The 18,718-nt window shown below is 37.3% G+C and overlaps 1 protein-coding gene across 2 annotated transcripts; it reads right to left on the minus strand.

The window, feature by feature from the left end:
• Nucleotides 1–694: 694 nt before the first annotated feature.
• On the minus strand, nt 695–18,494 carry ice1 (KIAA0947-like (H. sapiens)). Of its 2 annotated transcripts, XM_041793654.1 has the most exons (20): nt 18,293–18,494; nt 18,054–18,112; nt 12,905–13,016; nt 12,709–12,785; nt 12,590–12,627; nt 12,396–12,478; nt 12,220–12,296; nt 11,996–12,033; nt 11,791–11,873; nt 11,654–11,690; nt 10,622–10,678; nt 10,449–10,532; nt 9,361–9,722; nt 5,357–7,777; nt 4,462–4,630; nt 3,478–3,638; nt 2,448–2,638; nt 2,226–2,326; nt 2,028–2,126; nt 695–1,356 (listed from the first exon to the last, which is right to left on the minus strand). In XM_041793654.1, the coding sequence occupies exons 1-20, from the start codon at nt 18,380–18,382 to the stop codon at nt 1,175–1,177; spliced, it is 4,521 nt and encodes a 1,506-aa protein (XP_041649588.1). In that variant the 5' UTR covers nt 18,383–18,494; the 3' UTR covers nt 695–1,174. The 2 variants fall into 2 exon arrangements, with proteins under 2 accessions (XP_041649588.1, XP_041649589.1); XM_041793655.1 differs by lacking the exons at nt 695–1,356; nt 2,028–2,126; nt 2,226–2,326; ... (1 more) ...; nt 3,478–3,638; nt 4,462–4,630 and adding an exon at nt 5,022–5,173.
• Nucleotides 18,495–18,718: the final 224 nt, after the last annotated feature.

Here is an 18,718-nt window from a genome sequence, read left to right on the forward strand (position 1 = left end):
GATTGTTTTACTTAGGTGATATAATAGGTTGTTAAAAGGATTGCAATTCTCCCAGTTAGCAAATATGTTTACCAACATGTTGTCCAAAAACATTTTGCTCTAGATTGTCTCTCGGTTTTTTGACTGGCGAAGTCGTCATTCTTCCTACTTTGTGTCATTTTACGTCTATAAAAGACAGTCTACATGGTAACCGTTTAACGGCATTCATCAGGGATTATTTACCATTATGTTTTGGATGTAGTTGTCGTATTTTATTTTTAAAGCACCTACCGGAAATAGGATCATTTGTATGGTTCGACGATAGATACAGCGTTAACGCTTCATAAACCTCAAACCGGGCATTACAAAACGTGAGAGTTGTAGAAATTTGGCTGGTTCAGTATCATCTCCTCCGCGAATTTTCTCGTTTCCCGTGTTATAAAATGTGAGTCTTAATAAATGGGCCTCGCTTCTTAATATTTTGAACCCACAAAAGATATAATGCCATAGCTGAAAGTTACAGATCAATTTCATTGTACAAAATCCAAAAGCCCAGAGGACATTTTATTTTCATGGCTTAATAGATAACATTATGTCAGGTGAGGAATGGCGTCAAATAGAAGTGATTTAATGCACCACGTATGAAGTCTAATTTTAATATTAAATAAGTTCTAAAATTACAAACTGTGAAACATTTAGCAAATTTGTAGTCGTATTTTTTTATTACATACTATTCACAATTTCTTGAAAGAACATTTACAACACAGCACCAGTTACAGCACAACAGGCATTTACATATTAAACAATATTTTACAGATCAACCTGAGTATAACAAAGAGGCAGGCACTTTAACCGTGCATCTATTACAGTGCGCTGATGGTTAAAAACTAATTTTAAATATCTCAAACATTAAAAATTGAGTATTTACCCAAAAAAAAAACAAACAAATAGCAGTACCATCATTTGAAGTGCATGTAAAAGATGTTTCAAAGTTGTCTAATGATTCATTTCAATTTTAAAGTCATACTACACCTCCAAACACCCTGAGTACAACAGATCATGATATGTGCAGCCTTAATGTGCTTAATTGTAGCTCACAAGTAAACACATTAATTTAATCTTCCATGCATAGTGAGATTTGAAGTCATTTAGTCTTTGAAACATGTAGACTGACATGCATGCACATTTGTCTTTCTCAGCTCTTGATCTGCCTGCAGACAGAGGCTAACTGGTTAATGCAGCTCATAACAGCAGGAGGGACGCTGTGGGACGTGTCCCCTCTCCATCCTGCAAGAGTATCCAGGGCTTGTTTGGGGCTGATGAGAGAGAGGTCGTAGATGCAGTAGATGGCTGCTAACTCGACCTCCCATGGCACACCTGAAAAGAGAACACATGGATATGTTAGAATCATGAACAGAAATACATCCAAAGTCAGTACAAACAGAAAGTAAATTTGGGTTTGGTAGATTACTTTGTCATAACATTGCTTCTTGGCAGTAAATCTTAGACTGTTGGAAAGCCTGTTTATTTCCCTTTTGAACGATGTCACATTTGAAAGGAAGATGCATTTGTGGGATGAGCAGCAGACCCAAGGATGTGGGTTGTGCCCATGAAAAATTCACCAAATGCCGCTCCTGCATACTCCTTACAAATGTGGCCCCATTTAAAAGAGAAATAACAGGCTTTCCAACAGTATAAGATTTATTGCCAAGACGCATTGTTACAACAAAGAAATAAGCTGCCAAACACAAATTTCTTTACTTTTTTTGTGCTTAGATTAGAATATAGAGTGTACTTTATTAGGCAGAAATTTTAAAATACAAGCATTCAAATATATTCTAATGTTCCCTGCTGAGATGTGTGTATAAGAATCTGCAACAACAACCACAGGTCATTGTGTGCATACACATAAAATGTGTTTTAATATGATTATTGAAAGACAGGTGTGGGGGGGGAATCGGCAGCCCTCTCAGCAAACAAGCGGTTATGTATCAGCTATTGGCTCAGTGAATCTTTTTGTATTCGCCAAAGTTTCTCATATTTCTTACCTTCACGGTTACTTTGCCTTGCAAATGTATAAATGACATTAGCAACAGTAGCAACAGAGGTATCATTCCTCTCATTGATACCCAGTTGACAGAGGCGTCCTGTTTCAAAACAGAAAAGACATTGAATTACTTTTCCCTAAAACTACATACAACTTGAGATTACAGTTAACACACAGGTAAGTGAACAAAACTACAGACCTATGAGTCGAAGAACACTGGCGACCGTCACATCAGAGACAGGTGCTTGTTGATCTCTGGGCTGCAACACCCAAGTATTCATTAATGGCCATAACTCCTTTCTGTCAAAACAAAATTAACTAAATTATATAGGGTGCTCAATGAAGAATGACTTCATAAGATTCTTTACATGTTTTGTTAGACACCTTTTGTTAGACATAATAATTGTTAAAAAAAACATACCTTAACACATTCTCATAGGTCCACTTCCATTTCTTGTGTGCACAAAGGAGTTGCAGGGTGAAGATGTGTTCCCAGGCCTCCGTCCCCAGGTCTTCACCGTGTCGGCTGTGCTTGGTGAAAGACAGCCCCGACCCAGATTTAACTTCAGACAGTGTTCTTGAGATCAGCTCATCAATGTCACATGGAGGACTCTGCAGTGATAAAGGGAGATACAGTTTTAAGAGGGTTGTCTTACTTAGCTCAATAAGGCTAGAGATGGAAAAGACGAGGTGATGTGATAAAGACAGTCAGTATGCTTACATGCACATTTAAGTGACATTTCTAGCTCGATTAGGCAGTGTAACTGGACTTCTGTCCTTATCCCATCCACAACAGAGTATTTAATTCATAGACAGAAACACGTCCACCTCTGCTATGTTAGGTGTTAGGTACTATGGACCTTCTTCCTCTTAAAAACAAGTTAGCAAGTAGTAAACTGGTTGTATGTCAATTGGTGAAGACATGAAGCAATTTTACAGCTTCCCATATTTTGTAAATAATGCTTTACGTTGGCACAAAGGCAATGCATCCTAATCACATCATTTATGGTGACTTCTGCTAAGCTATGCATTTATGCTCATCATCTTCTGGGTCAAAAATTGGCATGGGAAATGTGGAGCATGCACAGAATGCCGAGTCCAGCTTGGTCTGATTGAGGTGTATACAGGCTAGAGAAAACTGACCTCCAACCACTTCATCCCGGTGTGTTTGCTCGGTTAAGAAATTTATTTTAGAGCAGTTTCAGTGGTACTAACATGTTTGCATGCATTTTAAAAAGTCCAGTTTCAGTTAGATGAACAAGATAATTCTACTTTTTTAACAGCGTGTAAACATGTGTCCGACAGTTTTGAATCTAGATACAGTATAAAGAAAAAAGGCCTGGTGTGTAGTTTGAAGAGAAATTGTAAAATGCAGATGACTGACCAGACACTCAGATTGAAAATGATGCAAGTCAAACAAAACAGATAACACAAGCTCTGTAATACTTCACCTTATCCCAGCTGAGGAAGGCTGAGAGGCAGCTGAGGAGGTTTTCTTCTGCCTTCAGTTTAGTGACCGTGTGTATGGCCTGGCACAGAGAACTGCTGTGTGAGAGAACAGTGGGCCATGTAGTCACCATGAACAAAATCAGCTTAGCAGCATCTGGAAAATCTGCAGGATGGAGGACACAATACAAAAGAAAAAGTGTTCATCAAATTTGAGGTTGAGCAGGGCCCAAGGTGACAAACATCACTGAAGGCTGAACAGCAGATTGCACTAATATTGTTATTGCAGTATGAGCACTTTAGAAAACACTTTGCAAGAACATAAATTTACTGCAATAAATAGAAAACGTCCTTTTATGAGCAGTGTTTCCTCACTAAGCATTTGACAATTTCAGTGCTGAGTCAAGTCCTGAGTATACAGTAATGTTCATGTGTTCACTCCAGTTAGATGCAGTTAGATAAAAAAGCTATCCATCAGTTACATTCATGTTAATCTGTGCCAATTTGATGGCAAACAGTTTTGGGATTTATTTTGGATTGAAGAGAAACATGTTGCAAAAGCTATTGCTATAGCTATACAGATGATGTAGTAATTAGTTTCTTTATTGCACTTAATATGAACAATGTTGCTTAATGCTACAACCCTTTCCCTCATATAATACAAGCTACAGAAATTTTTTAAAAAATCACCTAATTTATTTGGATAATTTTTATATCACAGTATACACTGGTATTATATATATACACATGTATGTGAAAGAACAGACATCAAAATGCCTTTTTCCCAGAGACATTCAATCCTACATCACATTATTTGGGGTTATTTGTCTATGGTAAAAACAAAAAAATCTGACAATGAATTATAATAAGGGTAGATTGGCTTTATGTGAACATCTATGTGCATCATGGTGCAAAAACTTAAACTTTACATTTGAGATAAGGAGCTTACATGACATCAACAAGGTAAGAAAAACCTAGGAGCTGTCTACCTTCTGTGAGTATGCTGTAGGCCAGGATGTGAGCCTTCTCCCAGTCCCTCTTCTGTCGACAGATCCCCGTGTGGACTCTGCACAGGGCCTGCATGAAGTGTGGGCTGAGATCTCTTTTCTCTGTTTTTAGTTTGTTAAGGATGGCTGAAATCAGATCTTCTACCTTAAGCTGGAGAGAAACATGAGGAAAATAACACATGCATTTAAGTGTCTTTCACACGGGCAAAATAATAACAAAAATGATGTTCTACAGACATGCACTATTTTTTGGCTACAAAAACAATAGATGTGTTATTTGGACCATTTTTGTGAAATTCACATAATTAGTTCCTTGACAAAAACTGTACTGATAAATTAAGTAAATTAAAAAAAATTATTTATTTGGACTTTACTATTTATTAGGATTAGGTAGTAAGTACTTCCTTTAATACCTTAGGGGGTAGGGTTAAAAAGTAAAATATATTTCTTTCATGTTCATGTTAAAAACAACAAGAGATTATGACCTCTAACCAGGTTTTTTAATGATGGCTGATCACCCTCCCTATTTACCTGATCTAGCACTGTGACTTTTTCCTTTTTTTGAAGATCAAATCTGGTCAAAGGAACAGGTTTCGAGTTTGTGTCAGAAGCCAAGAAAAGAACGACAGAGGTTCCCGAGACAACTGTCTGAAGAAGGCCTAGTCTCATTTCTTTAATAGCCATACCTCGTACACTAAAGTAGTGAAGGATAAACATGTTAAGTAGCCTAGATAAGTCATTTTCTTATACTGTCTTGAAAACTATGAAAACGCATGTGACTTGAAACATTAACCAATAAAATGTATGTGAATTGAAAAATGAAATTTATTATATCTAACACCAAAATATATTTTTTCAAGAAATGAAAACTACTCACCGAACTGCTTCTGCAGATCTCAGAGATAACCTCCCTCTCCTCGTCTCTTAAAACAGGTTTCTTGGGCAGACTGCCAACATACAGATGGCTCTGGAGCACAGGTAGCAGATCAAAACATTGCTTTTCTATTTTCTCTAAGAAGCTATCTATAAGATTTGTTTCTGTAGGTGCCCCACTTTCAATGGATGGAGGAGGTGTCTCAATGTGGAGCCGTTTTAGAGGCTGTGGTGAGGTGATGTCGTCTCCGCTGGTTGAAGATGAGGAAGGCAGCTGCTTTCGACTGACAGGAGAGCAATCATCCAGCCTGAGACATTTTCTGTTCTTAGGCTGGGGCAAACTGCTAGCCAGTCGTTTTTCTCCTCTTGTCTCAGTCTTGGTGAAAGCAGTTGAAGTGGAGTTGATAGTTTTAAAGCCAGACATCTGACCCACAGTAGCTGTTCCACTTTCTGAAGAAGACATAGTGAGGCCGACGTTCCCTCTGAGGATGCTCAGAGTGCGGGCATTGGCTGAGAGATCCGGGTACATGGTGTCGAGGATCCTCATGGAGTTCTCCTGGGATGGACTGGAGGAAGGTGGAGTGGAGGGATTCAATGCTGTCCTGGGAAGGCGACCTGGGACCGGCACGGCGTGTTTTGGAGTGGCTGAGCCGAACTGAAGTGGCGATGAGAGGACACCGCTTGGCCGGACTGGACTGTTTAGAGATGAGGAAGTATGTTGTTGACTATTGGGTGTCAATTGGGCCTTAACAGGTGTGCCAGGTGAAGCTAAATGATCCATGGGTGAGGGGAAAGAGAGCTTCCCGATGGCTTGCCTTGGATTTATTGATTTTCCCGCCTTTGGAGGTGTGCTCACAGGAGTGAGGACAGGAGGAAGGGGAGGCCCCATTTCAGTGAAAACTTGGCCTAAGAATTCAGGTGGTAGATCTGTGTCTGAACCTGCTACTGGACAAATCTGCTCCTTTGACTCTGAACATTTACTTTGCCTATTTGCACTTTGTTTTAATGAGGTAGGAGCACCAGCAGCACCCAATTTACATTCCCTAACTCCATGGTTACTTCCATCAATGCTGTCCTCAGGCAAGTCTCTGGCGTTAGCGTTTTCAATAACTTTTTGTTTCTCTTTATTGGGCTCAGACTGTAAAGATTTCTTGTTTGTTGAGTTGGGTTCAATGTTCACACCTACATCTAATTGTTCTGTTTTTGGGTGAGTTCCCAAGGCTTGCACTTTGAGAGTGGGAAACAAACATGTAGGATTTGAAGCCCTGCATACAGAATGAGTGTTTTCTTTCAAAGTTTTACAACTGACCACCATCTCTTGGTTATCTGAAAAAGAAGGCACATGATCTGCCAGTTTAGTGTCCAAAATGTCCAAGTTAGCATCCTTTTTTGAAGGAGTTGTAGAACTCTTACAACTAGATTCCTTATCATGATGGTACTTTCCATATTCCAACCTCAACAGTGAAGATGTACAAGGAGACAGGAGTTTATTATGCCCATTTGTGGTTTCATTATCCCCTTCCTTCATTTTTCCCTGCACTTCATTTTTATCTTCCTCCACTGGAAGTTTGACAGCTGCGTCATTTTCTAGTCCCTCTTCAGCATTTTTATTAGAGACAGGGCTGCTTGACAAACATGTCTCCTCAACAAGGCACTCTTTATTCTCTTTGGGATGGAGGACTGTGGTTTCTTGTCTACCCAAAAAGTCTTGTTGAACTTCTCCCGTTTCTGGAATATTTTCTGTAAACAATGAGGCAACAATAGGAGAAGTAACTCGTTGAATATCTCCGTCTTCCTTTGGTATTAAAATTGTATCATTTCTGTCTGTTAACTCTCCACTCTCAGAATTTTCTGTTCTGGCACCAGTGACACCACTCAGGTTTAAGTCTATGTCCATTTTTATAAAAGTCTCTGACTTATCATCCTTTGCGTTTTCCATTTCAGACAAACTATTGGAACTTCTGCTGTTGGGGGTTTCACTGCTGGATACCTTTTGCCTATCAGTATTTTGTGACACAACTTCAGCTGAAACAGTTGTTTCTGACACAAAGGAAGCAGATGAGGCTGATACAGATATTAACAGATCAGTTGCTGGCTCCTGCAAAGATTGCATGTCTTCTTCAAGCTGTGTTTCTTCATTATTCATACAAATTATATCCTCCATTTCAGTGTTGACTCTCAGTCCACTTTGTCCCAAGTCTTTAGAGGCATTATCACTGGAAATGTATTCTGTCTTCTGTGTTATGACTGTTGGCAAGTCCAAAGTGTCCTCCATTTGTGCAATAGAGGACTTTGGCGACAGGCCTGAGACGGATGTTGTGTTGAGTGAAGATTCCACTGTTTCAAGATGAACAGCGTCATCAGACTTTTTGGAGTCGTTTTGTTTTTCTCCATCATCTGTCTCCATAGAGTCCATCTCTGTGCCCTGGCAAGGAGAAAATGGGATAGGATTTTCAGTGTTAGATAACTACAATGGTTCTTTGAAAAAGAACCAAGCTGACCTGAAGGCAAGAACAATGCTGGTGTTAAACTGAATTACAAGTGCCTAATGATGACAAGAATGTGCTTAACTAACATTCTTATATATAATATTTCCCCAGGTATGGTCACAAGTAAGACTTTCTAACTTTAAGGATCACCTAAATGTGTCTGGAAGGTCCAGTCACTGGTTAATCAGTATTCCTGGCTACCATTACACCACAAAGACAAAAGAACACTCCAAGAAACTCAGAGAAAAGGTTATTGAAAAATATAAATCAGGGGATGGATAAAAAAATCGAAGGCACTTAACATCCCCCAGAGTTAAGCTAAATCAATCATCAAGAAATGGAAGGAATATGACACGTGTAAATCTGCCTAGATCAGGCCATCCTCACAAATGGAGTGATCATGCAAGAGGGAGACTGGTGAGAGAGACTACCAAGACACCTTTGACTACTCTGAAGAAGTTATAAGCTTCAGCAGCTGAGATTGGAGAGACTCTGCATACAACAACTGTTGCCCAGCTTCTTCATCAGTCAAAGCTTTATGGGAGAGTGGCAAAGAGAAAACCACTGCTGAAGAAAACTCATATCAAATCTTGACTAGAGTTCACCACAAGGCATGTGGGAGGTCAAGTTAAAGTTAGCTTTTTGGTCTGATGAGATCAAAATTGTGCTGCTGGCCAAAAAAAGATGCTATGTTTATCGGCCACCAAACACTGCACATCACCACAAACACACTATCCCCACTGTGAAGCATGGTGGTGGCAGCATCGTGCTGTGCAGCATCGTGTGCTTCCCACTGGTTGGCCCTGAAAGGCTTGTAAAGGTAGAGGGTAAAATGGTTGGACAAAATATAGGAAATCCTGGAGGACAATCTTTTTCAGTCTGCAAAAGAACGACAGCATGGGAGAAGATTTATCTTCCACAAGACAATGACCCGAAGCATACAGCGCATCACATCTCTGGTATATCTAGCTGCTGAGCAAATACATTTTTACAGGGCATAAAAAAGTGACCTGATGGTCAAACTCTGGTCTGATTTCAGAGTAAAAAGCAAGACAAAATGTTACAAACTAGGAGTGTAAACCAAAGGACTTAATTAAAATAAAACTGTATTGGCATCAGTTTCAGCTGAATTGTTATATTAAACAGAGGTATCAGTCCTCATTGTATTAATCAGTACATATCCAATAAATATGACTGAAATTGAGTTATATCATTAAAACCTGTGATTTTGTTTAGCTAAATGGATTATGAATATATATTTAAACTACAAACAAAACTAGCAAATGAAGCTTTAAAATATGATAACATAAAATTACCACCTTGTGTTAAACTTGTATTCAGCACAACTATGCATGCATATGCCTGTGAGTACCTTGTTCATTCACAATGCTTATGAGTAAGATTGCATCCTATACACATGAAGAGATTACAGCACAAAAGCTTCATTACACAAATAAAACCATGCAACACATGTCAGAAAACAATTGAAAAATTATGAATAAAACAACAGAGTTCTTACCAAATCTGGTAGTGGTGACAAGCAGGGAAGAATGGGTTTGAAAAAAGACATAACCTCCTCTAAAGAGATGTTGGAGCTGCCAAACTTTGTGGAGAACTCTTCAGTTTTCTGCTCCTCTGACATCTGCTTGCCCTTTCTGGGTGTGTCTGTTTTCTTCTTGGCCCTTGTTGGCTGCCGACAGGCTGGATGCTTGATGGTATTTTGACACTGAAGGGAAGGTTGAACCTGTGTATACTGGGGTTTTGTCCTCACTGGAGAGCTGCAGGATTCACTGATCTTGTCAGGGGATTGGGATGTGCTGTTCAAGTTACATCGAAGTCTGTTTTTAGGAGAGGAGGGTAAAACTTGCTGGGAACAGGACTCTGAAAATAAAATAATTGAAAATAATTTCTGGTATTTAGTCATGTTAAATAAAAAAATAAATAAACAGAAATAAACAGCAAAAAAATAAATTCACTAGCAGCACCTTCCCACCAGCTTGCCATGGTTTGGTACAATAAAATCTGATCTTGCTTGCATTTCCACAGCCAATATCTGCCCAGCTTTGTAGTAATGCAAATGCTGGCTCTTTTAAGAAATCGGAATAATTTCCATTAGTTCAGTAATAACAGCAGCTCCTTTGGCTCCCAATTGGCTCTACATTTGGTGCCAATTGTTTTTTTTTTAATAAATGTCTATTAAACAACAAGAACAAAAATGTAAAATGGAAAGAAAGAGCTGGCTCTCAGACACCTTCTTGTTCTTAAATGATGCATCCTGATGGCTCAGAAAAAAAACTGTTCAGCTCAGTACAAACCAAGGGGCATCTTTTGTTTGTAGCACTTGAGGTGATGCTTCTCTTGACCAACCAGCAGTCTGCAGTGAGTCTCGCTCCACCCTTTAATATTGGACAGGCACGCTTGGTACCCCGAAAGAAGGGTTCCAAAAAGTATGGCAGTACAAATCAGCTAGTTTGGTACCTTTCCCAACTTTTGACAGTGGAAAGTCAAATAATTACACACTGCACCAAAACAAACTAAACTTGACAGTCTGGTGGAAACTTGGCTGAACAATAACTGCACACAAAATATGGCTGAGTGATGCCTTACCAGGTAAGTACAACCTGTTTGCAGGGTTTTGCTGCTGAGGTTCTACACAGGCCCACAAATCCTCTAGCAGCATGCGGATCTTTTCTGTTAACCAGGACACACAATCACAGAGAGTTGAAGTTTAAACTAAATCAATTGTCAGGATTATACAATTAATAAAATAATGTGCATACCTCTGTCAACTTTAGGCTCCTCTAGTACACTTGCTTGAGAAGATGTGCTCCTATAGTCTGGCAAAAAACACATTAAAAATTATGAGTAAGACATTTCTATTTTTACTTCCAAGACAAAACTGTGCTGGAGTTTACACAAACGACTAATTAACTCAGTTGTAAAGCTAAACATTTCCTTTATCCACCTTATTCCTGGGAAGCTATGAATGTAGGGGGGAACTTGGTTGTTTTGAGGTGGAAAAAATCCTCAATTTAGAAAGTTCTGCTTCCTTTTGTAATATCAAAGATCCTGTTGAATGTAATTATAAGCTCAAAGGTATAAATTATATTTCCTGTAACACCCCTGTTACCTGTTGCTTCGTCCATGGTAATAATAACAACACAAAGCTAAATCTGTGATTTTAACTGTGTTTTAAACAGCTGTTCACTGTCTGAATGCATCAGGGATGTGAATTTTTGGAACCTTATTTATCATTGATGTTAAATTTGAGATTGGCCTGTTTCTAGATTTGAGAAATTTGAGATTTAACAAACTTAAGAGGTGACAATTTAAATCATGGATATCAATATAGTTCCAACATTTCAACAGGGGTGAGTTGGTGAAATAACAATTTCACTATTACCATGCAAATACGGATATTAAGCTAATAAAGTTAGCTAAATAAACTTGAGTACATTATCTGAGGAGATTTCTTCATTTTGTCCTTTCCAATCAAGGGAGAAGGAACGACAATATTATCCAGATTGAGGTGTATTCAAATCTAAAAATCACACTAATAATCAGGATTAGAATCTCGTTTCTATGAAAAGTCCCGTTTAGAAGGAAAGGACTGGAAGTCGCGCCCACTTTTCATGCAAAGTATCATGGAAGGGCTAGGAATAAGGTGGATATCAGGACCCTTAAAACTCCATTTAAATACATGTATTTTTTTGTTTTAAATCAGCTTTTCTGTTTTTACAAAAACACATATTTTACTACAACATAAACATTTATTCAAACACTTTTAATAAATGTATCTTTTACTTATTTACCTTTACTCCTCTCTCGTTCCAGTCTTATCAGTCTTGACTGTAAATAAACAGACATCATAAACAAATAACGGTAAACAAAAGGGTAGTGAGAATGTTTTGTGTAAATATGCTATTGTTGTATTGAGCCACTACAATACCTGCAGGTCAGTAACATTTCTCTGCAGCAGCATCTTCTCCTTAGTGATTTGGGATAATTGTTGGTTTTGTATGCAAACTGATTCTGAAAAAAAGGGACAGTTATGCAGTAACTCTTTCTAAAACCCAGATAAGCATAGTCACACAAACACAGATTCAAGACATAATTATCAGCATGAGAAAAAAAATACATAAATTAACACCAACCTTCCAATTCATGTACTTTACTTTCAAGGGTTTCCTTTCTGATGAGAGACAACAAAATGAAAGCGTTCACAGTTAATACCTTGACATGATCCCCTCAACAAACAACAAATTATGTTGCACAAGCAATTTAAATGTTGTTAAGACACAAATACACACAGCAAGAAAGACAGTCCATCATCTGACATTCAGTACACAACATCTTTAAAGCAGGTTTGAGAGCTTACATAAGAGTTGTTTCTGCCTTTTCCTCCATCAGTTTTACAACTTGATCTGCTCGTGCCTGAGACTCCATCAGAGATGTCTGGAGAGTTAAAACATAATTTTTTATTCAGAAGCTTTTGAGTACATTTATTTTCATTTATGCAACTTTAATAAGATTAAACAACTAATTTCTGCTCACCTGTGCTTTCAGTAAATCATTTTCAACTGCAGCCTTTTCCCTCGTCAGCTGTGCATTTTCAAGTGACTGTGTTTCTGTCAATTCTGAGAGTTTAAAAAACTTTCAAAACTTTGAAATGTACAAATCTTAAACTTTTTTGTAATGAACAAATAATGCAACTCTGTTAAAATTAAGAACATGGAAATAAAAATTACCTTTAACGTTATTAAGCTCGTCTTCAAGCTTCTTGTTCCTGAAGAAGAGTAACAAGTTAAGTACATTTTTGTACTGCAAGGATGATACAATTAATACACAAGTATAAATTCTGTCTTACTCTGCTGTCATCTTGCTGTTTTCCTGCTTCAGAGTCTTGATCTCTTCAGACATCTGTTCGTAAGCCTGAAGGGCACCCTGGGTAGAAAAAAGAAATACTGTGAATGTAAGCAAGGCAGGCTATATTGAGAGACAGATGTATTATCATCAACAGACAGAATATTCTAAACCTAGGAGTGTACTGAGAGAGGACATACCTTCTTTTCCTCTAGTTCAGCCTGCACAAATTCATAGTCTGCAGCCTTTTTTTCTAGAAGGAGCAATTTGATCTGCAGCTCTTCCAGCTGCTGTTGAAGCTGGGTTTTCTCCCTGTATGAAAAATAAATAAAAGCAAATATCAGCACATACAGCATGAAAATAGTGTATATCTTAAATGCATTTCTCCCCAAAAAACAATGATGTGTCATCATGTGTAAATGATCTCTAATAGTGAAACAGTAACCTTGGGCATAATAACAGGTATATATAATTTCAAGTCAATCAAAATCAACACCAATCAAGTGTTGGATTTATTAATCCTTACATACATTACATACTTCTGTAGGTTGTAAAATCACTTGTATCGTTTTAGGAAGCTGCCAGGAAAACAAGGAAAGACTATCTAGTAACAGGACTGGTGCTGCTTCAAATGTTATATCCATGTTACATTTGTCTACTAAAACTATGACTAAAAATGTTCGTCAACTATCTTTTTCTTTCCATGAGGAAGATGAGACTGAAACTAGCTTAAAATAAATTTTTGGTGGTAAAACTCTAACACAGAGTAAATTTAGTTTTCATCAAGGAGACTAAAATGAGACTAAAATGTTAGCGCTGGACTGCAGGATGTTCAAATCCATGATATTCCTCCACTGTGCATTTGAGGTATGGCAGTGTTTTCATCATTGTGTTTTAAATAAATATTGATAGTTCATTAATATGAGTGTGTTACATTCACACCAGTGTAAAAATATGGCTTATTAAATTAGTTCAAAAGGGAAAAACATTGGGACTACAAGTAAAGACTAATCTGTAAGGGCTTTTAAAGGTTGATTTTTGTAGATATTAATTTCCTTTCTATAAATTTCTAAATACATTGTTGCAGCCAGCCTTTTTTTATAGTATAGTGAGCAAAAAATCCAACTTTCCTTGTTTTTGTAGATGATTTTCTTAATAAAAATAAGAATGATATAGCTAAAAATATATGTTCCCTTCAATGCAACAGTTCGTATCAAATTTGCACTACAAGTCAAATGAGATGAGGAATAAAAATATATAGCATATTAAATTGCAGTTGCAAAATTGTGGGGGGAAAAGGAGCAATTAAGCCAATTCCCTAAAGCATTCAGACCTTATTTCTATACATTAATTTTTTTACACTATTTTACCCTTTTATTTCACATATTCCGTTTCCTGCAGTAGCCCTTTGGTACTGATGGTTGTTTACAGTTGTTGCTTCTGTTTTTAAAGGGCACTGCAGTTCCAAATATCTAATTTAAAAACTAGTAATCACAGGAGTTAATTAATCACAGGAGGGGAAATGCAACTGAAAATGTGTGCTGATTAATCTCACTCTGATGGCATCACAGAAGTGGCTAAAGTAGCTTTGTAACTTCAATTGCACATGTAGGGATTCTGTGCTCTTAATTTGTTTCAGTTCTAAGAATAAAATCTATATTCTACGGATTAACACAACCCTAGATTACCTGATAAGTGGACAATCATTCCTTATTCTAAACTTTTCTGTTTCAAAAACTAATGTTAAGTTTGATGTCATTCAGAAATACGTCCTTTCACATTGTTATGTTACTAGTATTTTTAAATCTATCAGTAATGCAATCTTTCTCAAATTATTGACATAAGCTATGTGATTAACTTTAATCAATTAAATACAAACCCAATAATTAATTAGATTATTTTACTATAATGGCTTACAGCACTTTTGAAAACATTAGATTTATCACTGCTACCTGTTTCTTTGTTTGTTTGTTTGTTTGTTATTTGTTTGAAATACTATTAATGCATTTTAACATGTTTTGGTCTTTGAATATGAAAGGCTGACCTTACATATCATACACATTATATTACGTATATTAGATTTAGATTTAATTTATTATTATTTCATCGTGCCATACACCAAAAGAGGTGCCCAGCCCTCACAGGCTTACAAAACACTAAAATACAAAATCAGAGCAATCAAGCAAAGATGAGAGCAACTCATTACAGTACATATCAGACAGGAACAAATCAAGTGTTGACAAAATGTTGCTCATTAGCAATTAGACTTTACACTTGTTATTAGACAGCAGCTTTAGTCAAATATAAAGTGTCCTCTTATGCTGTTGAAAAGCATTCAGCACAAACTGTGCAAGTTGAAACACTTGGTGTGTAAACAAAAATTTGAGTCTTTCTTCATCAGACATAGGAAACAAATCAGGACACTCTGCAGGCATTTTACAGAAAAGCTGACATCTTAGATTGTGATACAGAGGACAACAGAATTAAAAAGTGCATTTCATTTTCAACTTCACCCAAATCACACAACACACACGTTTGCTCCTCCTCAGGTACAAGCATGGAAGCAACCTGTTTCCAGAGCAAGAGGAAGGATGCCACATCTGAGCTGAGCACAGACAGATCTGTGAGCCCTAGTTAGGTTTAGAGTAACATAAAGCTCTGGACTGTAAACTCTTTTAACCAGATTATAAGTGCTTAATTTAGGTTTACATAAAATTTCCTCAGCCCAATTTTGTTTATACTTCTCAAAAAGTATTGATTTGATTTGGTTGACATGACACCTTAATTTATTCCTATATATATATACTGGAGACCAGCCTAATCAAAAATTTTTGCTACTTCTCTTGCCCAGGTGTAACTACTGGACATGTCCCAGTTAATTATTTGTTTAGTCAGTCTGCTATCTGGCATATTGATCAATCTATTCCAAAGCCACACCATGTCACCCATATGTCTCACTGCATAAGTTTCCCAACCCATATCACCGTTGAATGCAAGTTTTGGGGCATTTTTATGTACGCCCAGAAAGCAGCGAATAGCTCTATTCTGAACTGCTTCACATCTGGATAGACTATGGTAACCCCAAACCCCTGCACCATAGTCTAATATAGGACAAACACAGGATTTATACAGCTGTGTGTACCTTTTATAGCCAAGATCATGACAAAGTTTAACTTTATTAAGGACAGCTCCCAGAGCTCTACCTGCAGATTCTGATAAAAGTTTAACTCCTTCTACACATGTAAGATGTTCATCAATAGTTAATCCTAGATACTTGTAATTTTCAGTAAATAAAAGCGGAGTAGAACCAAAACACAATTCAGACTAAGTTTGTGAATGCCCCTTCTTCTTGAAATGCATAATCTGAGTTTTATCTCTATTTATCTTTAATCTCCATTTACTGCACCAACAGTAAACACTATTTAACAGATTCTGAAGGTCATTTTCAGTCTCTGCAAGGAGAACTATATCATCTCCATACAGCAGGGTGGCTACCTTTAGCTCACCTACTTGAACATCAGTTGCTCTTTGTTTAATTTAGGTGATCAAATAATTTAAATAGTTTGCAAACAGTGCAGGAGAGAGCACATCACCCTGTTTTACACCAAAAGGTGTTGAGGACCAACCTGTTCTATAATCATTTACCTGCACACAAGATACTGGGTTTGGTAGATAGCTTTTAGAGAATTATAAAATTTTCCATCAATACTTACATTTAATAATTTGAAATTGAGAAGCTCATGATCAATACAGTCGAAGGCTTTCTGAAAATCTATAAAACAACAAAATGTAGACCTCCCATCTTGTATTCTAGCACAGACTATTGTGGATAAAGAATTTATGTGATCAATACAGCTCTTTCTTTTGGAATCCATTCTGTTCTTCTGCCAACAAATCAGATGCTTTTAAATAACAGTACAACCTCTCATTAAGAACACTAGAGTAAAGTTTATAAACACAACTGAGGAGACTAATAATTCAAAGGAACTCTCGGGTCATTATTTTGGGACTTGGGGATAGGCTAATAATAGATTTAAGCCAAAAGGAGGGAACCAGGCAATACTCAAAGCAAAGATTAAAAAGAACTGGAAATAGGGAAGGTAATTTTAATAGTTCATTTGACAAGTTATCAAAACCAGTAGCTTTCTTTGATTTAAATCCTTCAATTGCCCTTTTCACTTCTCCCTAAGTGATATGAGAATTTAAGTACTGGTTAAAGGGGTAAGAATTATGTTGCATGGAAGCCTCTATGTTATTTTTGAGATCCACCACCTTTTTAAAATAAGTGTCATCCCACTCAACTGAGCCACAACTTCCAGAAAATAAAGAACCAAAATCAGTTTCCCACTTTTTTAGCACAGATTCAGTCTAAAAAAAAAAGAAGTTCCATTTTCCAAAACTAGTTCCATTGGTACCTTTTTGATTTTCCTGGGACCCAAATTATTTATCATTTTCCAGAACAACTGAGGATTCTCTGTTCGCAAACGCTCTATTTTTAATGCTGGCCCCCTCTGATATTTTCTCTTACAAGCTTGAAGTTTTTTTTTTTCTTTTTATCAAATAAGTGCTTTTTGGTCTTAAACTCATATTTAAATTCCTGCTTTCTCATATCCGTACAATCACACATAAGAAATCTTTTCTCTGCCATGCTCATCTCCTCCCACAACATTTTCAGTTGACTGTTCCAATAAGGCTTGTTCTTTCTGACACCACATCTCCTATTAGTAAAAGAACTTTTGCCAGTCTCCATAGCATCATTTACAAGTTTACAAAATTCATCATACCATCTATCAATTTCTCCTTGATGTTTAAGTTGAGAATGCTTATCTACAAGTTCCGTAATCGCAATTTGGCACACGTCAGAGTGTTGTGGCTTTTCTTTCACTACAGCATTATCTGTAATTATAAAGTCAGCAGTAGTGTCTCCTCCTGCTTGAAAAGTCAGAATCAACAAAGAGTGATCTAGTGCTTTACAGCGATCACCCAATGAATTGAAACAGCTCATAAACACATTTATGAGTATTTATACCTAGGTTAACTTATCTCGCTCAATTTTTCAAGTTTCACGGTGGCATACACACATAAACAACATACTTAAGACACAAAGCGAATCAAAAACAATGACATTTTGCACCCATATATTCAAGCCCTTCAATCAGCTAGCCGATATCCACAACCTGCTCCAAGCTCTAGAGAAAGGATCTTTTACCACCAGCATCCTAAAAGTTCACCAGTTTGGTTTATATGTGACGAGACGAAGTCCTGATGATAACCAACACAGAACAATTTAAGTATGTGCTGGTATGTGAGCAGATGTATTACCATGGTAACCTATTCTTTAACACTCACGCTGAGACAGCAATCTCCTGTTTCAGTGCCAGAAAAGACGACACATACTCGTTCAGGCTCTGTGGGAAAAGACAGGACAAAACAAACGCAAATGTTAACCCGAGGATGACCAACATATTCATTTTAGTTGAAAAAATAAAACGTGAATTATTAGACATGAACACAGACTGATCGGAGAGAGTTTAAAAGAAAAGATTAATACTTTTTACTGACTCTTCTGAGCCAGAAAATGATCTGACCTGGTGTAAAACAGAGCAGTTTTGACAGTTCCCAATAGTCGCGTCCGCGGCGATGGCCACCGTTTTGGACTGGCTGTCTCCTGGCATCATGGTAAGACATAAAAAACAAATCAACAAAATGCTTACTTCTTCACAAATAACAAAAATAAAGCCCACATCTCGATTACGCAAATTCCAGACAGCTTCAAAACAACTTCACATTTTCGTGTCTCCCACGTTGACGAAGGACCCAGTCAGGACCCAACAGGGTAGCTCTGGGAAATGCCGGTACACAAAATAACACAAAATTTTCTACATGGCAGTCTTATAGAAGAACTGAAAGTACTGAATTAGTTGTGAGTATGAGTGGACTTCAAAAGTGTATTCGTTTATTTTACAGTGATAGAAAAATAATGTTTTTGTTTAATGAGATTTTTCTTCAGGCAA

This window comes from Cheilinus undulatus, linkage group 8 (assembly GCF_018320785.1).
Source record: "Cheilinus undulatus linkage group 8, ASM1832078v1, whole genome shotgun sequence".
Lineage (NCBI taxonomy): Eukaryota > Metazoa > Chordata > Actinopteri > Labriformes > Labridae > Cheilinus > Cheilinus undulatus.